The 21,291-nt window shown below is 46.4% G+C and overlaps 1 protein-coding gene across 2 annotated transcripts in view; it reads right to left on the reverse strand.

Moving 5' to 3' along the window:
* KIF6 (kinesin family member 6) overlaps nt 1-21,291 on the reverse strand; it is a 463,572-nt gene that overhangs the window by 102,080 nt on the left and 340,201 nt on the right. For both annotated transcript variants that reach the window (XM_040645113.1, XM_040645114.1), the window contains 2 exons: nt 15,870-15,978; nt 4,712-4,767 (listed from right to left, as the gene is read on the reverse strand). In XM_040645113.1, coding sequence (XP_040501047.1) covers nt 4,712-4,767; nt 15,870-15,978 — 165 coding nt within the window. The remainder of the gene's footprint in view (nt 1-4,711; nt 4,768-15,869; nt 15,979-21,291) is intronic.

Consider the following 21,291-nt stretch of genomic DNA (forward strand, 5'->3'; position numbering starts at 1 on the left):
GGGCATTGCTCAGGGCCTAGGTGCCTCAGGCGGCAGAGAAGAATGTGAGACTCCTAGTGAAAGACTGAGTGCCTCATAGAAATATACAGAACACTACACCCCAGAACAACAGAATACTCATTCTTTCCAAATGCACATGGAACTTTCTCCAGAAGACCATATACTGGGTCACGAAACAGGTCTCAACTGATACCAAAAGACACAAATTATTTTCTGCATAGTCTCAGACCACAATGCCTTGAAATTGGAACTCAATCACAAGGAAAAATTTGGAAGAAACTCAAACACGTGGAAACTAAGAACCATCCTACTCAAGAATGATTGGGTAAACCAGGAAATTACAAATCAATTTAAACAATTTATGGAGACCAACGAGAATGAAAACACGACGGTCCAAAACCTATGGGACACTGCAAAGGCTGTCCTAAGGGGAAAATACATAGCCATCCAAGCCTCACTCAAAAGAACAGAAAAATCTAAAATGCAGTTTTTATATTCTCACCTCCAGAAGCTGGAGCTGGAACAGAAGAACAGGCCAAACCCACGCATGAGAAGGCAGTTGATCAAGATTAGAGCAGAGATCAATGAATTAGAAACCAGGAGTACAGTAGAGCAGATCAACAGAACGAGAAGCTGGTTCTTTGAAAGAATAAATAGGATCGATAAGCCATTGGCCAGACTTATTCAAAAGAATAGAGAAAGGACCCAAATTAATAAAATTATGAATGAAAAAGGAGAGGTCACAACCAACACCAATGAAATAGGAAGGATCATTAGAAACTTTTATTAACAGCTTTATGCCAATAAATTAAACAACCTGGAAGAAATGGATGCCTTCCTAGAAACATATAAACTACCAAGACTGAAAGAGGAAGAAATTGATTCTTTAAACAGAGCAATTAATTATGAAGAGATTGAAGCAGTGATCAGAAACCTCCCAAAAAACAAGACTCCATGGCCTGATGGATTCCCTGGGGAATTCTACCAAACATTCAAAGAAGAAATAATACCTATTCTCCTGAAGCTGTTTCAAAAAATAGAAACAGAAGGAAAACTACCAAACTCTTTTCATGAGGCCAGTATTACCTTGATCCCCAAACCAGGCAAAGACCCCATCAAAAAGGAGAATTACAGACCAATATCCCTGATGAATATGGACGCCAAAATTCTCAACAAGATCCTAGCTAATAGGATTCAACAGTACATTAAAAGGATTATCCATCATGACCAAGTGGGATCCATCCCTGGGATGCAAGGGTGGTTCAACATTTGCAAATCGATCAGTGTGATAGATCATAACAACAGGAAAAGAGTCAAGAACCATATGATCCTGTCAATAGATGCAGAAAAAGCATTTGACAAAATACAGCATCCTTTCCTGATTAAAATCCTTCAGAGTGTAGGGATGGAGGGTACATTCCTCAATTTCATTAAAACCATCTATGAAAAGCCTAGAGTGAATATCATTCTCAATGGGGAAAAGCTGGAAGCCTTTCCCTTACTTAAGATTAGGAACACCACAAGGATGCCCACTCTCGCCATTATTATTCAACATAGTATTAGAAGTCCTTGCAACAGCAATCAGACAACAAAAAGGAATCAAAGGTATCCAAATCAGCAAAAAAGAAGTCAAACTGTCTCTCTTCGCAGATGACATGATACTCTATATGGAAAATCCAAAAGAATCCACCCCCCAACTACTAGAACTTATAGAGCAATTCAGTAATGCGGCGGGATACAAAATCAATGCTCAGAAATCAGTTGCATTTCTATCCACGAACAATGAGACTAAAGAAAGAGAAATTAGGGAATCGATTCCATTTACAATAGCACCAAAAATCATACGTTATCTCGAAATTAACTTAACCAGAGATGTAAAGGTTCTATATTCTAGAAACTACAAATCATTCTTTTTTTTTTTTTTTAAAGATTTTATTTATTTATTTGACAGAGATAGAGACAGCCAGTGAGAGAGGGAACACAAGCAGGGGGATTGGGAGAGGAAGAAGCAGGCTCATAGAGGAGGAGCCTGACGTGGGGCTCGATCCCGGAACGCCGGGATCACGCCCTGAGCCGAAGGCAGACGCTTTAACCGCTGTGCCACCCAGGCGCCCCTAGAAACTACAAATCATTCTTGAAAGACATTGAAGAAGACACAAAAAGATGGAAAAATATTCCATGCTCATGGATTGGAAGAATAAACATAGTTAAAATGTCTATGCTACCCAGAGCAATCTACACTGTCAATGCCATCCCGAAGAAAATACCAATGACATTTTTCAAAGAACTGGAACAAACAGCCCTTAAATTTGTGTGGAACCAGAAAAGGCCTCGAATCACCAAGGAATTGTTGAAAAGGAAAAACAAAGCTGGGGGCATCACAATGCCGGATTTCGAGCTGTACTACAAAGCTGTGATCACAAAGACAGCATGGTACTGGCACAAAAACAGACACATAGACCAATGGAACAGAATGGAGAACCCAGAAATGGACCCTCGGCTCTTTGGGCAACTAATCTTTGACAAAGCATGAAAAAACATCCGGTGGAAAAAAGACAGTCTCTTCAATAAATGGTGCTGGGAAAATTGGACAGCTACATGCAAAAGAATGAAACTTGACCACTCTCTCGCACCATACACAAAGTTAAACTCCAAATGGATGAAAGACCCCGATGTGAGACAGGACTCCATCAAAATCCTAGCGGAGAACATAGGCAGCAACCTCTACGACATCAGCCACAGCAACTTTTTTCATGACACATCTCCAAACGCAAGAGAAACAAAAGAAAAAATGAACTTGTGGGACTTAATCAAGATCAAAAGTTTCTGCACAGCCAAGGAAACAGTCAAAAAACCTAAGAGGCAGCCCACGGAACAGGAGAAGATATTTGCAAACGACACTACAGATAAAAGACTGGTATCCACGATCTACAAAGAACTTCTCAAACTCAATGCACGAGAAACAAATAATGGAATCAAAAACTGGGCAGAAGATATGGACAGACACTTTTCCAATGAAGACATACAAATGGCTAACAGACACATGAAAAAATGTTCAAAATCATTAGCCATCAGGGAAATTCAGATCAAAACCACCTTGAGATACCACCTCAGAATGGCAAAAATTGACAAGGCAGGAAACAACAAATGTTGGAGAGGTTGTAGAGAAAGCGGATCCCTCTTACACTGTTGGTGGGAATGCAAGTTGGTACAGCCACTCTGGAAAACAGTGTGGAGGTTCCTCAAAAAGTTAAAAATAGAGTTACCCTATGATCCAGCCATTGCACTCCTGGGTATTTACCCCAAAGATACAGACATAGTGAAGAGAAGGGCCACTTGCACCCCAATGCTCATAGCAGCATTGTCCACAATAGCTAAATTGTGGAGGGAGCCAAGATGCCTTTCAATGGATGACTGGATTAAGAAGATGGGGTCCATACATACAATGGAATATTACTCAGCCATTAGAACAAATGATTACACAACATTTGCAGCAACATGGATGGGACTGGAGGAGATTATGCCAAGTGAGATAAGTCCAGCAGAGAAAGAAAATTATCATATGGTTTCACTCATTTATGGAACATAAGAAGTAGGAAGATCAGTAGGAGAAGAAAGGGAAGAAGAAAAGGGGGGTAAACAGAAGAGGGAATGAACCATGAGAGACTATGGACTCTGGGAAACAAACTGAGGGCTTCAGAGGGGAGGGGTGTGGGGGACTGGGATAGGCTGGTGATGGGTATTAAGGAGGGCACATATTGCATGGTGCACTGGGTGTTATACACAAATAATGAATCATGGAACATTACATCAAAAACTAAGGATATACTGTATGGTGACTAACACAACATAATATAAAATTATTAAAAAAAAAAGAGAATGAGTGCCTGAAGCTGTTGTAATTTTCCATATCCTGTAGGAAAAGCCAAAGGGGACACTCACAGTGGCTTCTGTCTTGTCCTCACTTAGGAGCAGAGGAAGGTGGGGACAAGGGAGATAGATGCAGGACAGCTTCTCTGGGAAGAGGCAAAGGCATAAGAGGCCCCCCTCTGCAGAGCTGCCTCAGCCTGGGTAATGGGTCCCTGGGTGTCTTCTAGCTAGGGATGAAGGAAACATTTTCCTCCCACTTTGACAAAAATATGAGGCATACTTTTATTGAGTTTACCACCTGCCTTAACCTCATCTTTCCAGGGATACCCACCTAAGTGGCGGAGCCCTGCTGGGAAGCCTGTGTCCTGGGAAGGCACAGAGGTTCATTTTCCTTCTCCTCCTCTCACTGGCTTATTGAATGGTGCTGAAAAATGCAAAATGCACACCTGTGCCAAAAATGTTACATATAAGTTTTGGGTGTGTGTGTGTGTTAAAGTGTTCCACAGCACTTGAAAATATGAAACATGACTGTAGTCTTGCAGTTAGGACTAGTTGAGCTATTGTTGAGGAACACCGGGGGAAAAGCAAAACTTTCTCCTTGGGATGCTAGAGCTCAGGCTGGCATGAGGATGAAAAGTTCCAGTTCTAGACAAAAGAAAACACTTTTCCTGATGGATGGTGGGGGAGATGACAAACTTCCAAGGAGAGGCACTCTCAAAGAGGCTTCCTTGGCAGGGATGTCTTGAAACTTGGCTTCATGGTTATTTGGAGGGACATCATGACCTGATTTTCACCAGGAAAATGGTCTGTGAAAGAGGCTCACAGAATATCATCTGCTTACCAATTTTACTTCTTGTTTCATTTATACTTTCTCCCAGGGCCTTTGCTTCAGAAAATCTGCAGGGGGAAAAAAAAAGAATTTGCTGTTTTCTGTTCATCCCAAATTATGCTTTAAAAATAATAGATTCCTGAGAACTCTGTAAAATAATTTAAAAATTTATGGAAAGATATAAAAGAAAATCTAAATAAATGACATATAGTGGGCTTAAAATAGAGCTAAAATTTGTATTAATTACTGGTATCATGATTTTTTACTTCTCTATCCAGCACAGAATATGCATCCTAATATTCTGTAGTTTATGACTTGCAATTTTGAGTGTTTTATGATGCAAGGGTACAGGAATAAAGTATGGCTGTAAGACTTTTGTACCCCGCTGTTCTCTATTAATCGCAGTACCAAGATCCTATAGTTATAGCTGAGAATACATGCTTACTATAAATTAAATAATTTTTTTTCTGATTATAAAGTAATCGGTCTGAGGCTGGCCAACTATGGCTGGTCGTGGGACACATCTAGGCCACCACTTACTTCTGTACATAAAGTAGTGTTGGACCACAGCCACCTTGATTCATTTAGACATTGTCTCTGGCTGCTTTCAGGTCTCATAGGCAGAGCTGAGTAGTTGTGGCAACGACTGTACGGCCTGTGAAGCTGAAACTATATATTCTCTGACTCTTGACAGAAGGAGGCTGTGACTTCTGTTGTATATGATGTTAAATCACATTTTGAAAGCATGAAAACAGAAAAAACCAAAAATCCCTAATAAGCCCTCCCCAGAAATCAGCACATTTTGAGCTCCATCCAGTCTTTTTCCTTTTTTTTTTTTTTTAAAGATTTTATTTATTTATTCGACAGAGATAGAGACAGCCAGCGAGAGAGGGAACACAAGCAGGGGGAGTGGGAGAGGAAGAAGCAGGCTCATAGCAGAGGAGCCTGATGTGGGGCTCGATCCCACAACGCCGGGATCACGCCCTGAGCCGAAGGCAGACGCTTAACCGCTGTGCCACCCAGGTGCCCCCATCCAGTCTTTTTCCTACTCAGTTTTTATAGAGTTAAGATCGTACCATGCATATGATTTTGTGCTTTGGTTATTTTTCACTTAACAGTACTGATCGCTCCGCACGTCATTAGAAGCTTGTCCATTATCTTTGATGGCTGTCTGCTAGTCCACCAGATGGCTAGGCTGATGTTTACTTAATGACTCCTATATATTTTCCAACAAATATGTATGAGATGCCCGCCGAGAGCCCAGCTTTGTGCTGGCGAAGTGCTGTAGGATCTGGCCTACGTGAGAAACATGCAGTCTGGTCCTCTATACTTGGGGGGCCCTTAGGAAACGTCAGTCTTTCCCTTCTCCTCTCTGCCATGGAATTTAAAGGGCAACTGAAAGGCTATGAAACAAATCCATAATAAATGGCTACAGTAAATCATTGTGCTACCGTGGATAACCCTGGCTAAGCCACTGGAGTATGACTAGGGAGGGGCCTGTCCCCGAGTGGAGAGTAGTCAGGAAAACTTTAGGTACAAAGTAGGATTGACCTGGCTTTTATGGATGCATAGGACATGTTAGAGAACTCTACCCACCATCATGCTTCATTAACGATCAACACTGGGCCAATTTGATTTTAACAATCTCCTCTCTCTGCATTCCCTACCCACGCCCCAAATCTTTCTGGATCCCAGTCAATCCCAGGTATCATGTTGTTTCGTCTGTAACTTCTTCAGTGGTGTAGGATTTTGTTAGAGGAGGTGGGAAGAGGAGGGCATTCCAGGCAGGGGAACAATGTGGGCAGAGGCCAGAGTGCCGTGACGGCCCTGGGCTTGATGGAGAAGTGTGAATTATGTCACTGCTATTTTCCGAGTCTGGCTGCTTGGACTGGGACTGCAGACGGGAAGTTTTCAAGGAAGGGGACTAAATTTCCTCTCAATGTTAGGTTTCTGGGGACTCCACCCCAGCTCCCTTATTAGGGTGTTCAGGCTTGTGACAGATTTATGGATGTGCTCTCTTCAGCTAGGGCCTGTCACTTCGGGAGAGACGTGCAGTCCCATTTGATGCCATTCAGACCGAATTCGGTTCAGCAGACATTCTTGTAAGTCCCTGTGCTGGGCTCTGTGGGCTCACACTGGCCTTTGCCTGCTGGGCAGGCAGCATCTGAGGTGTGGCCCAGGCCACTCAGAAGACGAGGGCTATTTTTATCCTGTAAGTTCTGCCAAGTTGGGGGACTGTAACTGTCTGATTGTTGGCTGTGTCCATCCCAGCACCTAGGACTCCACAGGGTTTGACAAGCCTTCATCGCTCGGTGAACGACTCCTCTTTAGCGCCTGTTCCCGTAGAGCTCACTCACGAATTTGGATTCTCGAGAATAAGGAAGCTAGGAGAGCAAGGCTGCAGAGCTGCTGAAATTCAGGTCAGTTCTGGAGGAAACCAGAGTAAAGAACGAAAAGGGGAAGATATGGAGGTAGACCAGGCAGTCTCCATAGCAGCTGTTCAGAGAAGCCCCGATGAGGGGGCCTGGGCTCCCCAGGCCCTGCCCCCAGCCTCAGCGGTGCCCACATTTGTCCTGGAGGGTATGGTGGAGGGAGCTGCTTAGTGCTGTGGTGAACCCGCTCCAAAGAGCCGCCCTGCCAGGGCTGGCAGACACCGTGGGGGAAGTCCCGAGCCGTTCCAGTCTCTTCTCTGCAGCCCGGTGCCGAGCTAAAATGGACTTTCCCACTGAAGAGGTGTGGGCTGAGGGCTGTCCTGTCCACGAGACCGTTTTCCCTTTGCTCTGCAGTTGTCACTGCTCCAGGCTGCCCCACCCACATGTGTTCCTGATCTCTGGTTGTCAAGATGAACTTGACTAAGAAAGCCCAGCCCGAGGAGAAGAGGGGGAGAGTGCAGGGGACGCAGGAGAGATGAGAAAGAAGGTGAACCCTATTTCTGCCACGTTCTTCCTTGCCCACCTGCATCTCCGTACCTGTCCAGCCCACGTCTCCCTCAGCCCCACTGCTTCCCCTTCCTCCGGCCCCATACTAAGTTCTGATCATCAGAAAGGGGAGCCTCCTGACTCCTTCCTGACTAAAAGAGGCACATTCCCATTCATGATGTGGCTCACGGAACCAGCCTGGGTCCAAGGTGGTTGAACCTGTGCTGACTCTCCTCAGGGCTCGCTGCTCCTCTGGACAACATCCTCAGCTGCTGCTCCCTGGGTGGGGGGGGGGCGGCTGGTCCATGTCGGGGGGCTGCCCCTTGGGCAGGGCCAGAGAGAAGGCTCTGTGACTCAACCTGTGCGCCCCCGAGGGTCTCCTCCTGGCGCCAAGGCATTCCTCTCTGGGAGTCATTGGCTGCACGGGCTCATTTCGGGAGGGACAGCGTTGCTGGGGGGCATTTCCAACGTGGGGGCTGGCAGGCGGCTCTGTGCACTGCACAGAAAAATCTCTACCCTGGGGCAAGGCCTGGGCTTGGAAGGGAGAAGGAATGCAGTCCTCTGGCTGCTCTTTCACAAGCCTCGCTTCCCGTGACACCCAGCCTTCAGTGATCCCACAGCAGCCACGTGTGCCCAGCACCGCGCTGGACACTGTCCGCAGAGTGCAAGCCCTTCTCCCTTCTTGGCTTCCATGTCGCATCAGCCATCTCTCGCCCTGGCTGCTCCTTCTGTCTCCTCTTCTGCAGCTGTTCCTTAGATGCTGCGAATCCTCAGGGTTTTGTCGTGACCCTCTCCCCGGACACTCCATCACACCAGTGCCTTCACTTGTCATCCCCACAGGCAGCTCCCAGATCTCCCTCCCAGCCCTGCTTTATTTCCAGACAAACACAGCTGAAGAAATGATCGTCCCCCTCTCTTTCGAAAACCCCTCACCTTCCTCTTACCTTTCCTCATCTCACTGCCCAGCACGGACACTCACCCACATGCTCCTGCCCCTCCCTCCATTAGCATCTTCACTCAACGCATCCATTCTCTGTCCTCCCCTCTGTCCTGGTCCTCCGTATCTCTCACAGCGTTCCTCCTGGCTTTCTTCCTCCTCTCACTGCCTCAGAGAAGGAGCAGTGGCTTGTGTGGCTCCCCACATTCTTGCTACCTGCCTTCAGGCCATTTCCCAAGCACTTTAGCCTGCAAGCCTTCTTAAATGCAAACTTGATCTTACTATTCTCCTGCTTAAAACTCTTCAAGGTGGTCACAATAATCATCCTTATCTCAGTTCCAATCTTAGGAAGAACACATTCAGTCTAGTCAGGGAATGAAGGTGTGGGGGAGGGAATAAATAAGGGTATAGATTGGGAAGCAAAACAGTCTTTATTTGCAGACCACATGGTCTTATACATAGAAAATCCTAATATGCAAAAAAACCTACTAGAACTGTAAGATGGTTTAACAATCTTAAGATAGAAAATTTCATTTCTATGTGCTAGCAATGTAGAATTAGAATTTAAAATTGAAATAAAAGCCCACGAACACTTACAACAGCATCAGAAAAAGAGCATATAGTACTTGAGATAAATGTAACAATATATGTACAAATGTTTAGGCCCTTAAAACTACAAAATAGTGCTAAAGATGATCAAAGCACAGTTGACCCCTGAATGACACAGATTTGAATTGCATAGGTCCACTTAATTGTGTATTTTTTTGGATGAATAAAGTACTGTAAATGCAAAAAAACAACAACAACAAACAAACGACAAAACTCTTCAAGGGCTCCCCAGGGACCACCGGACAAAATCCAAATTCCTTAACAGGGCTAATTAAACTCTTCATGCTCTGGCTGTGTGGACTTCTCCAGAATCTTCTCTCACCCCCTCCCCCCGCCCCCACCTCTCGCCTTTCTAGGCTGGCCCGAATGGCCTCAGGTCCCTCAGTTCTATCAAGTGTCACACTGGCTCGCCTTGGGGCTGTTTCCTTTTCTTGGAACATCCTTCTTCATCTGGCTAATTTCTACCTAACCCTGTAGTTGCAGCAGAGATGTCTTTTCCTCTGCAGGGCTGTACGGGTCTGCGACGGAGTCACCCCACATGTTCCACAGAACCCTGAACTTCTGTCATCATGGGCACACCGTGCGGGAATTGCCTACTGACTTGCTTTGTCCCTTTTCTCAACATCATAAGTGCCCCGAGGAGAGCGACCACATCTGTTTAATTCACACTTGTGTCCCTGGAGCTTAGACCAGGGGCACGCGCTTGGGAGCACTCTATACCCCCCTGGAGCATACAAGCCGCGGTGCGTGCAATGTGGACAGCACTCCCTGGGGCCCAGAGCCTTGGGACTTGAATCCCAGCTGGATCTCAGAGTCCTCGTTTGTGAGATTAGGATGAGCTGCCTCTCAAGGTTGGATTGATGTGGGAAGTACATGCATACACACGTCCTTTGTAACTGAACCATGACCACTGCGTAGGGATCCCATGCTGCCCTTGGTGTGTGTCAGGCAGGGATATGTCACCACTGGGGGAGCAGCTGAGGCAGCGTGACCCCTGGCTCTGCCCCAGGGCAGTTAGTACCACAGGCAAGTTACTGGGGACCAGGGGCAGCAGCTGCTTTAACCTCTGGGCTAAGGGCAGGAGCTGGTGTTCATAAGCCACTCAATCTCTAAGAGCCTCTACGGTCTATTCCCTGTCATGTCAGCTGGGATGGTTTCTTCAGGCTGGTGGGGCAAATATGTCCTTGGAGGGCAAGGGGTTCCTCTTGACACCTTTCCTAGTCCTCTTGTCTAGAGCAATTAACTTAATATGTTGATTATTTGCAGAGTGAACATACAATGCTCCTCCCCTGCCTCGATACCATTTGCTTCATCTGTAGACCCGTCCTTGACGTGGCACCTTAGCTGCCTCTGTTTTATTGCCATGAAGATCCCCTTCCATTTCTCTTAGCCTTTTCTTTAATGTCAATATTACTTTCCTATTCTATCTTGTTTCCCATCAAGATGGCTCCCCCCTCCTGTGTCCTGCTGAGCTGTTCTTTCCCTGAGTCTTGAGAAGCCTGCTGTTGCATTCTCCTGCTCCTAGGAAGTAGGTCTTGAGCAGTTTGCTTAGCTGCTAAGACTTCTCAAAGGCAATTTCAAAGTGTCAGTCTCAGCCAAAGAAGTATTTTTGAGTACCGTTTTTGTGGCCAGCACTGTGTTAAAAACTGTGGGGAGGCTGGGGAGATTCTAATCTAATCTCAGCTCTCAGAGTTCATAATTCTACTTCAGGAGACAAGGTGTAAATACAAAAAACAAATGGAAAAATAATAAAGGTTAAAATTGGAGTCTAATAGGAACCAGGGAACTCCTATTTGTCATGGATGTTATTTCCAGATGGTGCCACAAGATTGCTCTCCAGCCTCGGTCCAGTTTTCCTATTGGTTTTAGATTGCTGTTCTATTCTGTGTCTGAAGGATCCAACCGAGTGAAGGGGCGCTTTTCTTGGTTGAGTTCACATTATCATTGCCTTTGTTTCCAATTGCAATTAATCTCCCTATTTATTTCTTCTTTTGTTATTTAATGGAACTCTGTGACAGAGGGACTCAGTTTGTATCAAAGACTTGCCACAGAAGAAAGTTAGCTGTGTGGTGCCGGGGCACTGGTCTTTGCCAACCACAGGGTCTCCAGCCTCCCTTCATATTATTATATGCTGCAAGGATGAGTCATTCCTGAAAAATGTGATTTTGAATTGTAGTTGTCTTCCACTGAAAAAATCCAGCTTAAGAATTGGCTCGCATGCTCTCGTTCAGCAAAGGGTAAACACCCCATTAATGTGCCAATGTCTTGTTTTTCTTGTCATGAACAGGCAGCACAATCTTCCCCAGACTGGGGGCTAGGGCTGAGAGATACTAGAAATTGCCTGGGAGGACATCAAAGGGTCTAGATAAGATGGGGAAGAAAATCCTCCCATCCAGTAACATGGATGTGTACGTGTGAGCCACTGATGGACCCCTCCGTCCTGTGGCTCCAGGTCAATTCTTGTACTCTGGGGAACTGAGGGATCAGAAGGGATCCGGGGCCACTGACATTTCCTTTATCTGGGCTAGAAAGGCTGAGCTGGCCCCAGGCTCCTGTGTGGGGGCAATGAGTCCCAAGCCCCTCTTTTGCAGACTTTGCCAACACGATGTCCCAACACTGGAACCACGGATGGTAGAGTGATGTGATGTGAAAAGTCAGTAATGAATGGCAGGTCAGGGCGCTGGGGCCTCCTTGCTGGGGGCTACCAGAGGGTGAGACTTTCTCAGAGGAAGTCTCCTGGGAGCAGAGTGAAGAAACAGTTGGTTGGCGCCATCCTGACTAAAATCCTGCAGTGCATGTCTGCATTCCTAGGACAGGCCAGCCCTCCCGCAGATGGGCCTCATGGTACTTCCAGTCACCAGGGGGACTGGCAGCAAATGGGTGGTGGGGATCGGGGTTACTGCAGACTGCTTCCTGAGGAAGGATGGCGTGGAAGTCGCCCCCATTGGCACCCTATTTTGAGGTCTGCTGAGGGAGCAGTGCTTTAGTTATTTGTTTTCACAGAAAAACATTTTCTCTTAGTATTCTGCCTCAAGCAGTTATGAGCATGTAATACCTAGTAATTGAATACTGCCCATGAATGCAAACAAAAGCTCCAATCCTGAGAAAAGGGTAGATCCTGGGTTACACCCCCCAGTACCAAATATTCCTTTCATGATCGTTATTACAGTAACATTAAACAGATGTAGACATTTTTAAAAATGTGGGCTGGTCTTTTGACTTTTCATTTGATTTAAAAAGACTGATTTACTGCTGGGAAAAACCCCTTTCAGAGGAAAGCTTTGTGTGAGTTTAATTCCCTTGCTCTATGGCCACAAGCAAGATGGGACCACCAGTATGACCAGTCCATCCTATGTGATTGGATGGGTTTCAGCCCAAAAGCACATTTGTCACGGGACTGTCAGAACTCTACTGTACTAGAGTTAATCGAGCTCTGTATTAAGAGGCTTTGAGAAACCACATCTTTAGCCCTGCAATCCCAACCCACTCTCCTGCTGGAAACAGACCTAAACTCAAGAGTATAAACCAGAAAAAGGAATCATACCAATTCTAGAATAATTCTTGGGGCGCCTGGGTAGCTCAGCTGGTTAAGTGTCTGCCTTTGGCTCAGGTCATGATCCCGGGGTCCTGGGATCGAGCCCCACATCGGGCTCCCTGCTCCTCGGAGAGCCTGCTTCTCCCTCTCCCTCTGTCCCCTCTCTCCCGCTCATGTTCTTTCTCTCTCTCTCTCTCTCAAATAAATGAACCCTTGAAAAACTAGAATTCTTCCTAAGCTAGTGGTTCTTAAACTTGAGTGTGCAAAAGAATCACTTCGTAATTGGTTTAGCCTGTAGAGTTTGGGGATCCTACCTCAGAGTTTCCCTTAGAGGGACTCTGGATACTCTTTTTTATTTTATTTTATTTTATTTTATTTTATTTTATTTTATTTTATTTTATTTTTTAAAGATTTTATTTATTTATGTGACAGAGAGACAGCCAGCGAGAGAGGGAACACAGCTGGGGAGTGGGAGAGGAAGAAGCAGGCTCCCAGCGGAGGAGCCCGATGCGGGACTCGATCCCTGAACGCCGGGACCACGCCCTGAGCCAAAGGCAGACGCCCAAGGACTGCGCTACCCAGGCGGCCCTCTGGATACTGTTTAGCCAGTGGTTTTCAAACCTGATTTCATGCTGGAATCTTTAAACAAATGGGTGCTTACCTACTACCTAATTAAGTTAGAGTATCTGAGGGGTCAGGAGCAGTGAGTGTCAGGAGCTTTTAGAAGCTCCATGGGTCATTTTAATATGAAGCCAGGGTTGTCAGGCGCTGGTGTAAGCTCTGAAGCCGCAGGTGAGGACAAGGCTGAGAGCCCCTTAGAAGCTCCATATTGGATGAGACATCTAGTGTGACATGTTTACCTTCAGACAGACAGGTGTTCTGCTCCAACACGTCCAACTGACCATCCCAGAGATTCATGGCTTACTGAGGATACGTGTTAGAAGGTTTGTGAAACCCCAGGATTCATTTGCTAAAATTTGTGTGGATGTGCATATGTCCCGGGGGAGGGTCCTCAGCTTTCACTGGAGGCACTTCATTTTCTCCACCAGCCCTTGTTTTACTCATTTATTCATTCACACTCCCCCGTCCTGCTCTCATTCTCTCCCTCACACAGGTAACCCTTCTTATGGGTAAAGTATGTGACAATCCATCTTTACGTTTGGCTGTTTTTGTTTTGTGTGCATCTCTTTATAATTTCCATGAATTGTGTGTTCTTAGTGCGGTCCATGCCTACGTGTGTACATTCATCCATTGCTCCTGACTTCATGGGCAGCTTCCCCAAGATTTTACCTCTCTGCTTCCCCGGTGACAGACACCCAGGCTTCCAGCTCTCCTCAGCCACAAATTAAGTTGCCGTGAACACCCTCACATACGTCCCCTTCTGAGCCCACGCGAGAGCTTCCTGGGAGATAAACCCGGAAGCGGAACCACTGGGCCAGGGGGCCACGTGTACTTCTTCCGACTAAGGCGGGCAACCTGGCGCTGGAACGACTGCTCATGGCTATACCCCTCCCACCATCGCGGGATTCCTAAAGTGATGTGAGACCTCCACTCACACGCCACCACAGCGAGAAAGCCAGTCAAGCTGGGCCCGCAGTGCTGCTTGCCTTGCCTTTTCTTTTTCCAGCTCTGCCTTCTTTCCTGTTCCCTGATGTTCCCATACATCTGTATGAAAACTCCGCCACCACATCTGCCACCACCCTCATGACTCTTATTCCACTTCAACTTCCACAGAGAAAATAGAGGCCGTCTTTAACTCCCTCCTTTCACTTCCAAGGGCATCAGTGGCAGCCCCGTCTTGCCTCATTTTTCTCTCCAGGCTCACCTCACTAGGATCTTTGATGCCCTCCCTCCCCAGACCTTCTCCCTGAGGTGTTGCTCCATCAGTCCTTCCCCTGGTCTTTCTGTCTGTCTGCCTCTCTCTCCAGGGGCTTGTTTCCATGGCCGACAGTGTTGGACACTTCTCTCCCATTCTGAAACAAATCTCCCTTCTCCTTTTTCCTCCTTCCAACGTTTGCTGTCTCTCACAAAAGTTTTTGAGCACATGTTCCCGTGTGCTCTATTTGCTCAGCTCCTTCTCACGTGCTCCCTCACTCCCAGCCCTCTGACCCATGGTCCGCAGCCGCCCACTCACTGGGTGTGCTCCGTCCAGCCTCCCCCGCTTCTTTCTTTCTAGTGTTGGACACCACTCGCCACACGCTTCTTGGAGCCGCCTTCCCTCTTGGTTTTCAGGACAACATGTTCTCCTGGGTCTCCGCCATTTCTCTCTCTGCTTCTTCTCAGCCTCCCTCACGGCCTCCTCTCCCTCCCTGCCCTTTAGAGCTTTCCCCCTGTTTCTACCCTCTAGACCCTTGTGTCTCCACCTGTTTTCCTGAACTCGGACACTCCTTAGGCTTCCTTGAAGCATTTATAAACATATGACTTTCAAACCTGGATCTCATTTTAATTCAACTGGTTTTGAAAATTTCCAAATGTTTGTTTGTGTGCTAAGATCCAGAATCACATGTGACTCAGTGTAAGCGTTCGCAGACTAGAACGCTCTCTTCTGAGCTCTAGACCCATGCACCTGGCAGTCTTTCCTTTTGCCATAGTTTGCGGCTATGCATCTACACCACAGATGACCTGAAACGAATTATATACCATAAAGTTTTTTTCTAAAGCGTTCAGAGGCCAGCTTGACCATATGTCAGCAGACGCTGCTGCCCGCTCTGCTTCTGGCTAGAGAACACACCAGAGGCCTCTGGGTCACAAGCGTACGCATGTATATTCCCTTTGAATGGGAAGTGCAGGGCTGCAGCAGCTGGAGGGTCTAGAGTTTTGAGATAATAATTTGGTCTACAGACTTTTTTCCCTTGCCTTTGGAACAGTATGGCATCGACAGAGTCACAGGCAGACGGGAATTAGTGTAACAGGTGAGAACTATAGACAAAGTCGGTGCTGTCAGGGACAGACCCTGCCCTGACATTGTTACCCCGGCAGTGCAGGGATGAGGAGGTTCCCGTGTAGGAAAGTCCTACCAAGCTGGACATAATTCACCGTGAAACTAAATATACGTCAGGTCTTTCTTTTAGAAGTTAGGTCAAGCAGACTAGGGACAAGGGAGTAGCAAGTTTCCTTGAGATTGGCCCGGCTAAGCGTCAGGGGACCAGTGGCCCTGTGAGCCAGCCTTACCTCTGCTTCAAAATCTGTTTGTTGTCTTCGATGGTAACGCTGTCAGTGTGATCCCTCTTGAAGATTTCAAAAGCCTCTTGTCGTCCTAATGACATTTCTTCTCTCATCCCTGTTTGGAGACATGGGGAAATGGCCTCAGTCACAGCATCAGGATCCCATTAATTTCACTGTCACTTAGGTGGACCACAAAGCCAGCCCTGGCTCCAAGAGGCTCACAGCAGAGGGTTTCCTGACCAGACAGGTGGCCCCGGGCTCTTCCAGCTGGCCACTGACCCAGCGAGGAGGCCCTTCCAGCAACACCCTGCACCCTACAGGGCTGTGCCTGTGCATGCATGTGACTTGTGGGGGGTGGAGTTTGGAATGTCTGGTTGGAGGAAATGAGAACCAGAGTGCCAGGCCCTGGATTGCTGAGAACATCTGCAAAAGCACTTTCTGCCATCATTCAGTGCCACAGTTCTCCCCGTTTTCCTGTTATGCCCCGTTTTGGTTTTCTGTTAAATTTCATGCTGGATATCCAGGCATTTAGTTAAAAGAGGTACAATCCAAACTAGAAAGATACCGAATCTAGAAAATTCTATTTTTAATCTCCATATAACGACTCATCCTTGTTTCCTGTGTCTAGGGAGGGGCCTTATTCCAAGGTTAAACTCTCCATTGCAAGATCCATGAGCAGATTGTGATAACAGATCCTAGTGCATGTCTACTTCCAACATCCTGGGTCGCTACCATCACTATGTGCCAACCCTTGCTGCTGGGTCCTGCTTGGGGGCCAAATTCTGAAACCCAGAGTCAGGACGGCCAGGGATGGTGGAGTGACCAGGTGGCATNCCTGCATTTTAGTCTTCTTTGTCCCAGCCTTCCAGAGTGAGGGTCAATGCAGCTGTGTGCCTAGGTGACAGCTGAATTCACAGCTGGACTTTGGGTGAATCTACGGAATTGTTTTTTTATGCCTTTTTTTTAAATGATGATGATGGATATTTATTTTTTAAAATCAAACTGTCATTCATTACCATTGCTTTTTTTAAATAATTTTTTATTATGTTATGTTAGTCACCATACAGTATATCCTTAGTTTTTGATGTAATGTTCCATGATTCATTATTTGCGTATAACACCCAGTGTACCATGCAATATGTGCCCTCCTTAATACCCATCACCAGCCTATCCCATTCCCCCACCCCCCACCCCTCTGAAGCCCTCAGTTTGTATCCCAGAGTCCATAGTCTCTCATGGTTCATTCCCCCTTCTGTTTACCTCCCCTTCATTCTTCCCTTCCTTCTCCTACCAATCTTCCTATTTCTTATGTTCCATAAATGAGTGAAACCATATAATTGTCTTTCTCTGGTGGACTTATTTCACTTAGCATAATCTCCTCCAGTCCTGTCCTTTTTATGCCTTTTTAAAAAAGCCTTGGTTCCTTTTCCCCATGTTTTCATCCAGTTAATTTCCACTTATCTTTGAAGCCCTGGCTGAGTGTCACCAACCTCGAGAAGCTTTCTTGAGGCCCAGGCAGCACGAATCCTCTCTCCACTATGTATCTATCAATGCATCTGTAACACGCACAGCCCAGTAGACAGTGTCCCTTCACATGACAATCCCTTCTGGTGACAGGCATGTTTCTAGGAGGTAGAAATTACATTTTTGTGAATCCCTAGTGTCTTGTTCAATGTCTGGCATTTAGAAGGTGCTCAACAGATGTGTGTTAAATGAATCAGGTCAGGAACAAACCAGGAGTGACAATGAGCCTTGCTCTAATTGCCACGTGAACATGATCCAGGGTGAGAGGGGTTCACTGTGGGGCTCCAGGTTCCGGAGATGCATTCATACAGGCCACATACCACATCTCCTGTTGCCTGGAAAAAACCCGCTGAGTGTCATCACCAGGCCTTGGGGAGAGGAACTGGACCAGCCCATCTGACACCAATTTAATGATTACCGTTGATAAAAATAGCACCATGAAGAATGTCTGAATGGTGAGGCACACAAGACGTCCCACCCTTTTCCAATCAGAAGCAAATGGGCACATCTCAGCTTTGTCTCCACATCTGCCCTGCACGATCCAGAACAGGGTCGGCTTGGGAACGGGTTTGTGCAAGACTTGGAAAGATGAGCTGTGCTGCATGAGACACATTAACCAGGGGGCACTTTTCATCCAGCAGAGCCCAGTGGGGGCCCAGGGACTCACGCCATACCTCTCCCCTGCCCCTGGTCTGTGCCCCATTCTGACAATGTGTGCTTTCCATTCAACAGAGGGTAGAGAGAGTGAATCTCTATGGATTAGAGTGGGGGATGAGGAGAGCTCCGTGGAGACCACATGGGAGCCTACCTGGGGGATCCCCCAAATTGCCTCCCACAGAGGAGGTGATGAGAAGGCAGCAGCAGGGGTGGGGGGCAGGGGGAGTGTTGTTCAAAAAGCTGCAGTGAAGGAGATGGATTCATGGCCTTTTCTCTCCCAGGCTCTGCTTTCTTTTAGAGCTGACAGTCTGACTTGACAGCTGGATGGAATGGCCGTGCTGAGGTTTCTCAGCACCCACGCACTGTTAACAGTAGTCGGTCCTAGGAGAGCTTAAAACCAACTGAAAACCCCGCTGCATCTTCTCTGAGGTGTGGAGGGGCCTGGGTAGTGGGGACAGAAAGAACATGGGGTGCACAGAGGAGAAAAGCCCAGGAAGGTAGTTTGCTATCACCTTCCAGAGGACCTTGAAAGTCTTGCTAAAAAATGTGGGGCCAGCGCCGTATCATAAGTACATATGAGTCACCAATTTTCCAAGACTTAAAATTCAGTGAAGTACACGTTATGAGAAAGTTACACTGGAAGCACTTAATACTTTTGGTGATTTAAGAGGCGTTTGGGGTCTTGCAGTGCCGTGGGCTTATCGTCAGGAACACGCGATCAGCTTTCCTCCAGCAATGATGGAGAAAGTATTCTGGAATTGGAGTTCTCTAATGATGGTGAGCTCAGGTGAGTGGATATTAATGTGAGGGCTGTAATGCTGGCAGTTAGTGTCCCCCATGTCTGCTCAGGGAGGCCAAGGTGCGGTGGCTGATGATGCCCATCGTCTGAAGGCAGAGAGGCAAAGTAGGGCCTGGAAGCCTACTGAAGAGCTGTCCTCCCCTGTCAGGATTTCGAAAACAGCTTCCTCATATGGCAAGCTCTGGCCCCTAAGCACACAATGTCCACATTAGAAGGAATAAGAGCAATTGGAGCACAAGAGTGACTGAAAGCTAATGAGATAATCATTTATTATTTATTTATTTATTTATTTATTTATTTATTTATTTATTCTCTCCATCAATATTTTTTTCTCTTAGGCACTGTGGTTGGCATGTGACTGAGCTATAAACTTGAACAAGATTAAAGCTTTGATCCTTGCCCTTGAAGAACTGAAAGTCTAGTGAAGGAGGGAGAAACATGAACAGTCACAATGAAAGGTGCTATCTGCCGGAAGGCAGGCATGTGTCCAGTGCCGGGAAACAGACAGGAAGAGGGTCAGCTCTGCTGGGGAGACTGGGAAGGATTCCGAGGGATGAGCAGCATTTGCCAGGCAGAGCAGAAGTGGAAGAAGATCCCAGATGAAAGGGGCAGAGGAGGAGAGTGGATCAAAAGGGCAACTTGATTCATACGCCACCCAATAGGAATGGCCTTTGGGGAGAATAAAATGAATTTCTTACATACTTTATGCTAACAGCTGTATCAAGTGCTTCCTTACGTATTATGTCAGTTAAACTTCTCTGTGATCCCTGGTCAAATATCATTTCACAGAGGAAGAAACTGAGGCTCAGTTAAAGAAATGTTATAAAGGGGTAAAAACGGTCTGGCTTTTTAGAGGAAGTCAGTTCCGGTCTTAGATCCGTTTTTCCAGGGAAAATCTGCCTGAGAGAGGAGGCAAGTGGCCGGCCTCCAAATGCCCTGCTAGGGGTGGATCTGCCCATGAGATTATACTCTCATTACTGTCTATCTTGTCCCAAACCTTGAATTTTCTTTAAGGTATCATAGAAAAAACAAAACCACAAATTTTATCTTACTATTTCTATTATTATTTCTAGAATATGTGCATTCCATGGGGCAGCGATTTTTGTGAGTTTTGTTTGCTGCAGTATTTCTAGCACCTGGATGGTACCTGGCACATAGAAGGAGCTCAAATTCTTTTGAATGAATAAATGAATGTCTTACACGCTTAATGTCCTTCCTTCTGGCATAGCATATTGTGACAGTATGGGGTAAGTGCATTCGTGGCTCTCCCTCGCTCTGCCACTGCACTCCCGGGTGGGTGCACCCCTGTAGAGTGTGATTTTAGAAATTCACACACACACACACACACACTAAGAAATTCAACACCATCTTTTCCCACTACATGTCACTATGCTTCATAGCCCGCCCTTAGAGATTCCAACTCCAAGAAGCTTTTATAAAAATGCAAATACTCTTGAAGGCATCACTATCTTGGAGCTAACAAAGACAAACTCCACAATCTGTTGACAATTAGCTAACCGGTCCTGCAAAGACGAGACATAAGATGGTGTCTCAGGCTGGTGCCAAAATGGGGGAAAATCTGAGCTTGAAAGGGAAGGTGTGATGGCAAAGACAAATTGTCTTTTTTTAGTCCGTCAGACTCAGCAGCTCATCGAAGCGGAGGGCCTTAGGAGTTTCTGTTTGCTGTGACCATTTCTAGCTCATGGTTGTTTCCTTTTAGTGAATTTCAATCACAGGTCACAGTGTCGAATCCCAGAATAACATGAATGACTCAGAGAAGTCTGCTGGCTTGCTGAGGCACAGGACTGTTACATAAAAACCAGGGATGTACTGTACGGTGACTAACATAATATCATAAAAAATTATTATAAAAAGAAAAAGACCCGGAGGAGAGCGCATAAAATATCACAGGCCAGGATAAACTTTCAAATGAAACAAAGCAAAAACCAAAACACAAACAAACAAACAAACACCCTAAAGAAGAAGAGGAGTTTCTCCGTCTCGGCCCCCGAAACACGACATCGCAATTCCAGGTTGTGAGCTAGATGGAAAACACTTTCAAATCCTAAAGGTGCAGCCTGTTCTACTTAGGCAGAAATGGCAGACAACAAGGCACTCGCAAAATCAGCCTTGGAGTGGGGCTTCTGAAAATGTTAGGCATACAAAATTCTTCGGTGCTGGTCCCTCACCCATTTCTATAATGCGCTCTTTTTTTGCCATCCTGAAATCTGGCTCCTTATTTTGCTGAAGAATATGCATCGGTACTTTTGGAAGCCCTCCCCGCCCCCAACACAGGGTCCCATGGAAACCAAACGGAAAGGAAAAACATCGGAAGTGGAGAGTTTATGCTCTTGCCTTTGGGCCCCGCTGTCTGATTTCCTTTAGTCTGGAGCACAAGGGCCAGAGCTCATTTTCCTGGCTGCCCCAAACGACCTACTGTTGCTTAAG

This window comes from Ursus maritimus, unplaced genomic scaffold, assembly GCF_017311325.1.
Source record: "Ursus maritimus isolate PB19 unplaced genomic scaffold, ASM1731132v1 scaffold_30, whole genome shotgun sequence".
Taxonomy (NCBI): domain Eukaryota; kingdom Metazoa; phylum Chordata; class Mammalia; order Carnivora; family Ursidae; genus Ursus; species Ursus maritimus.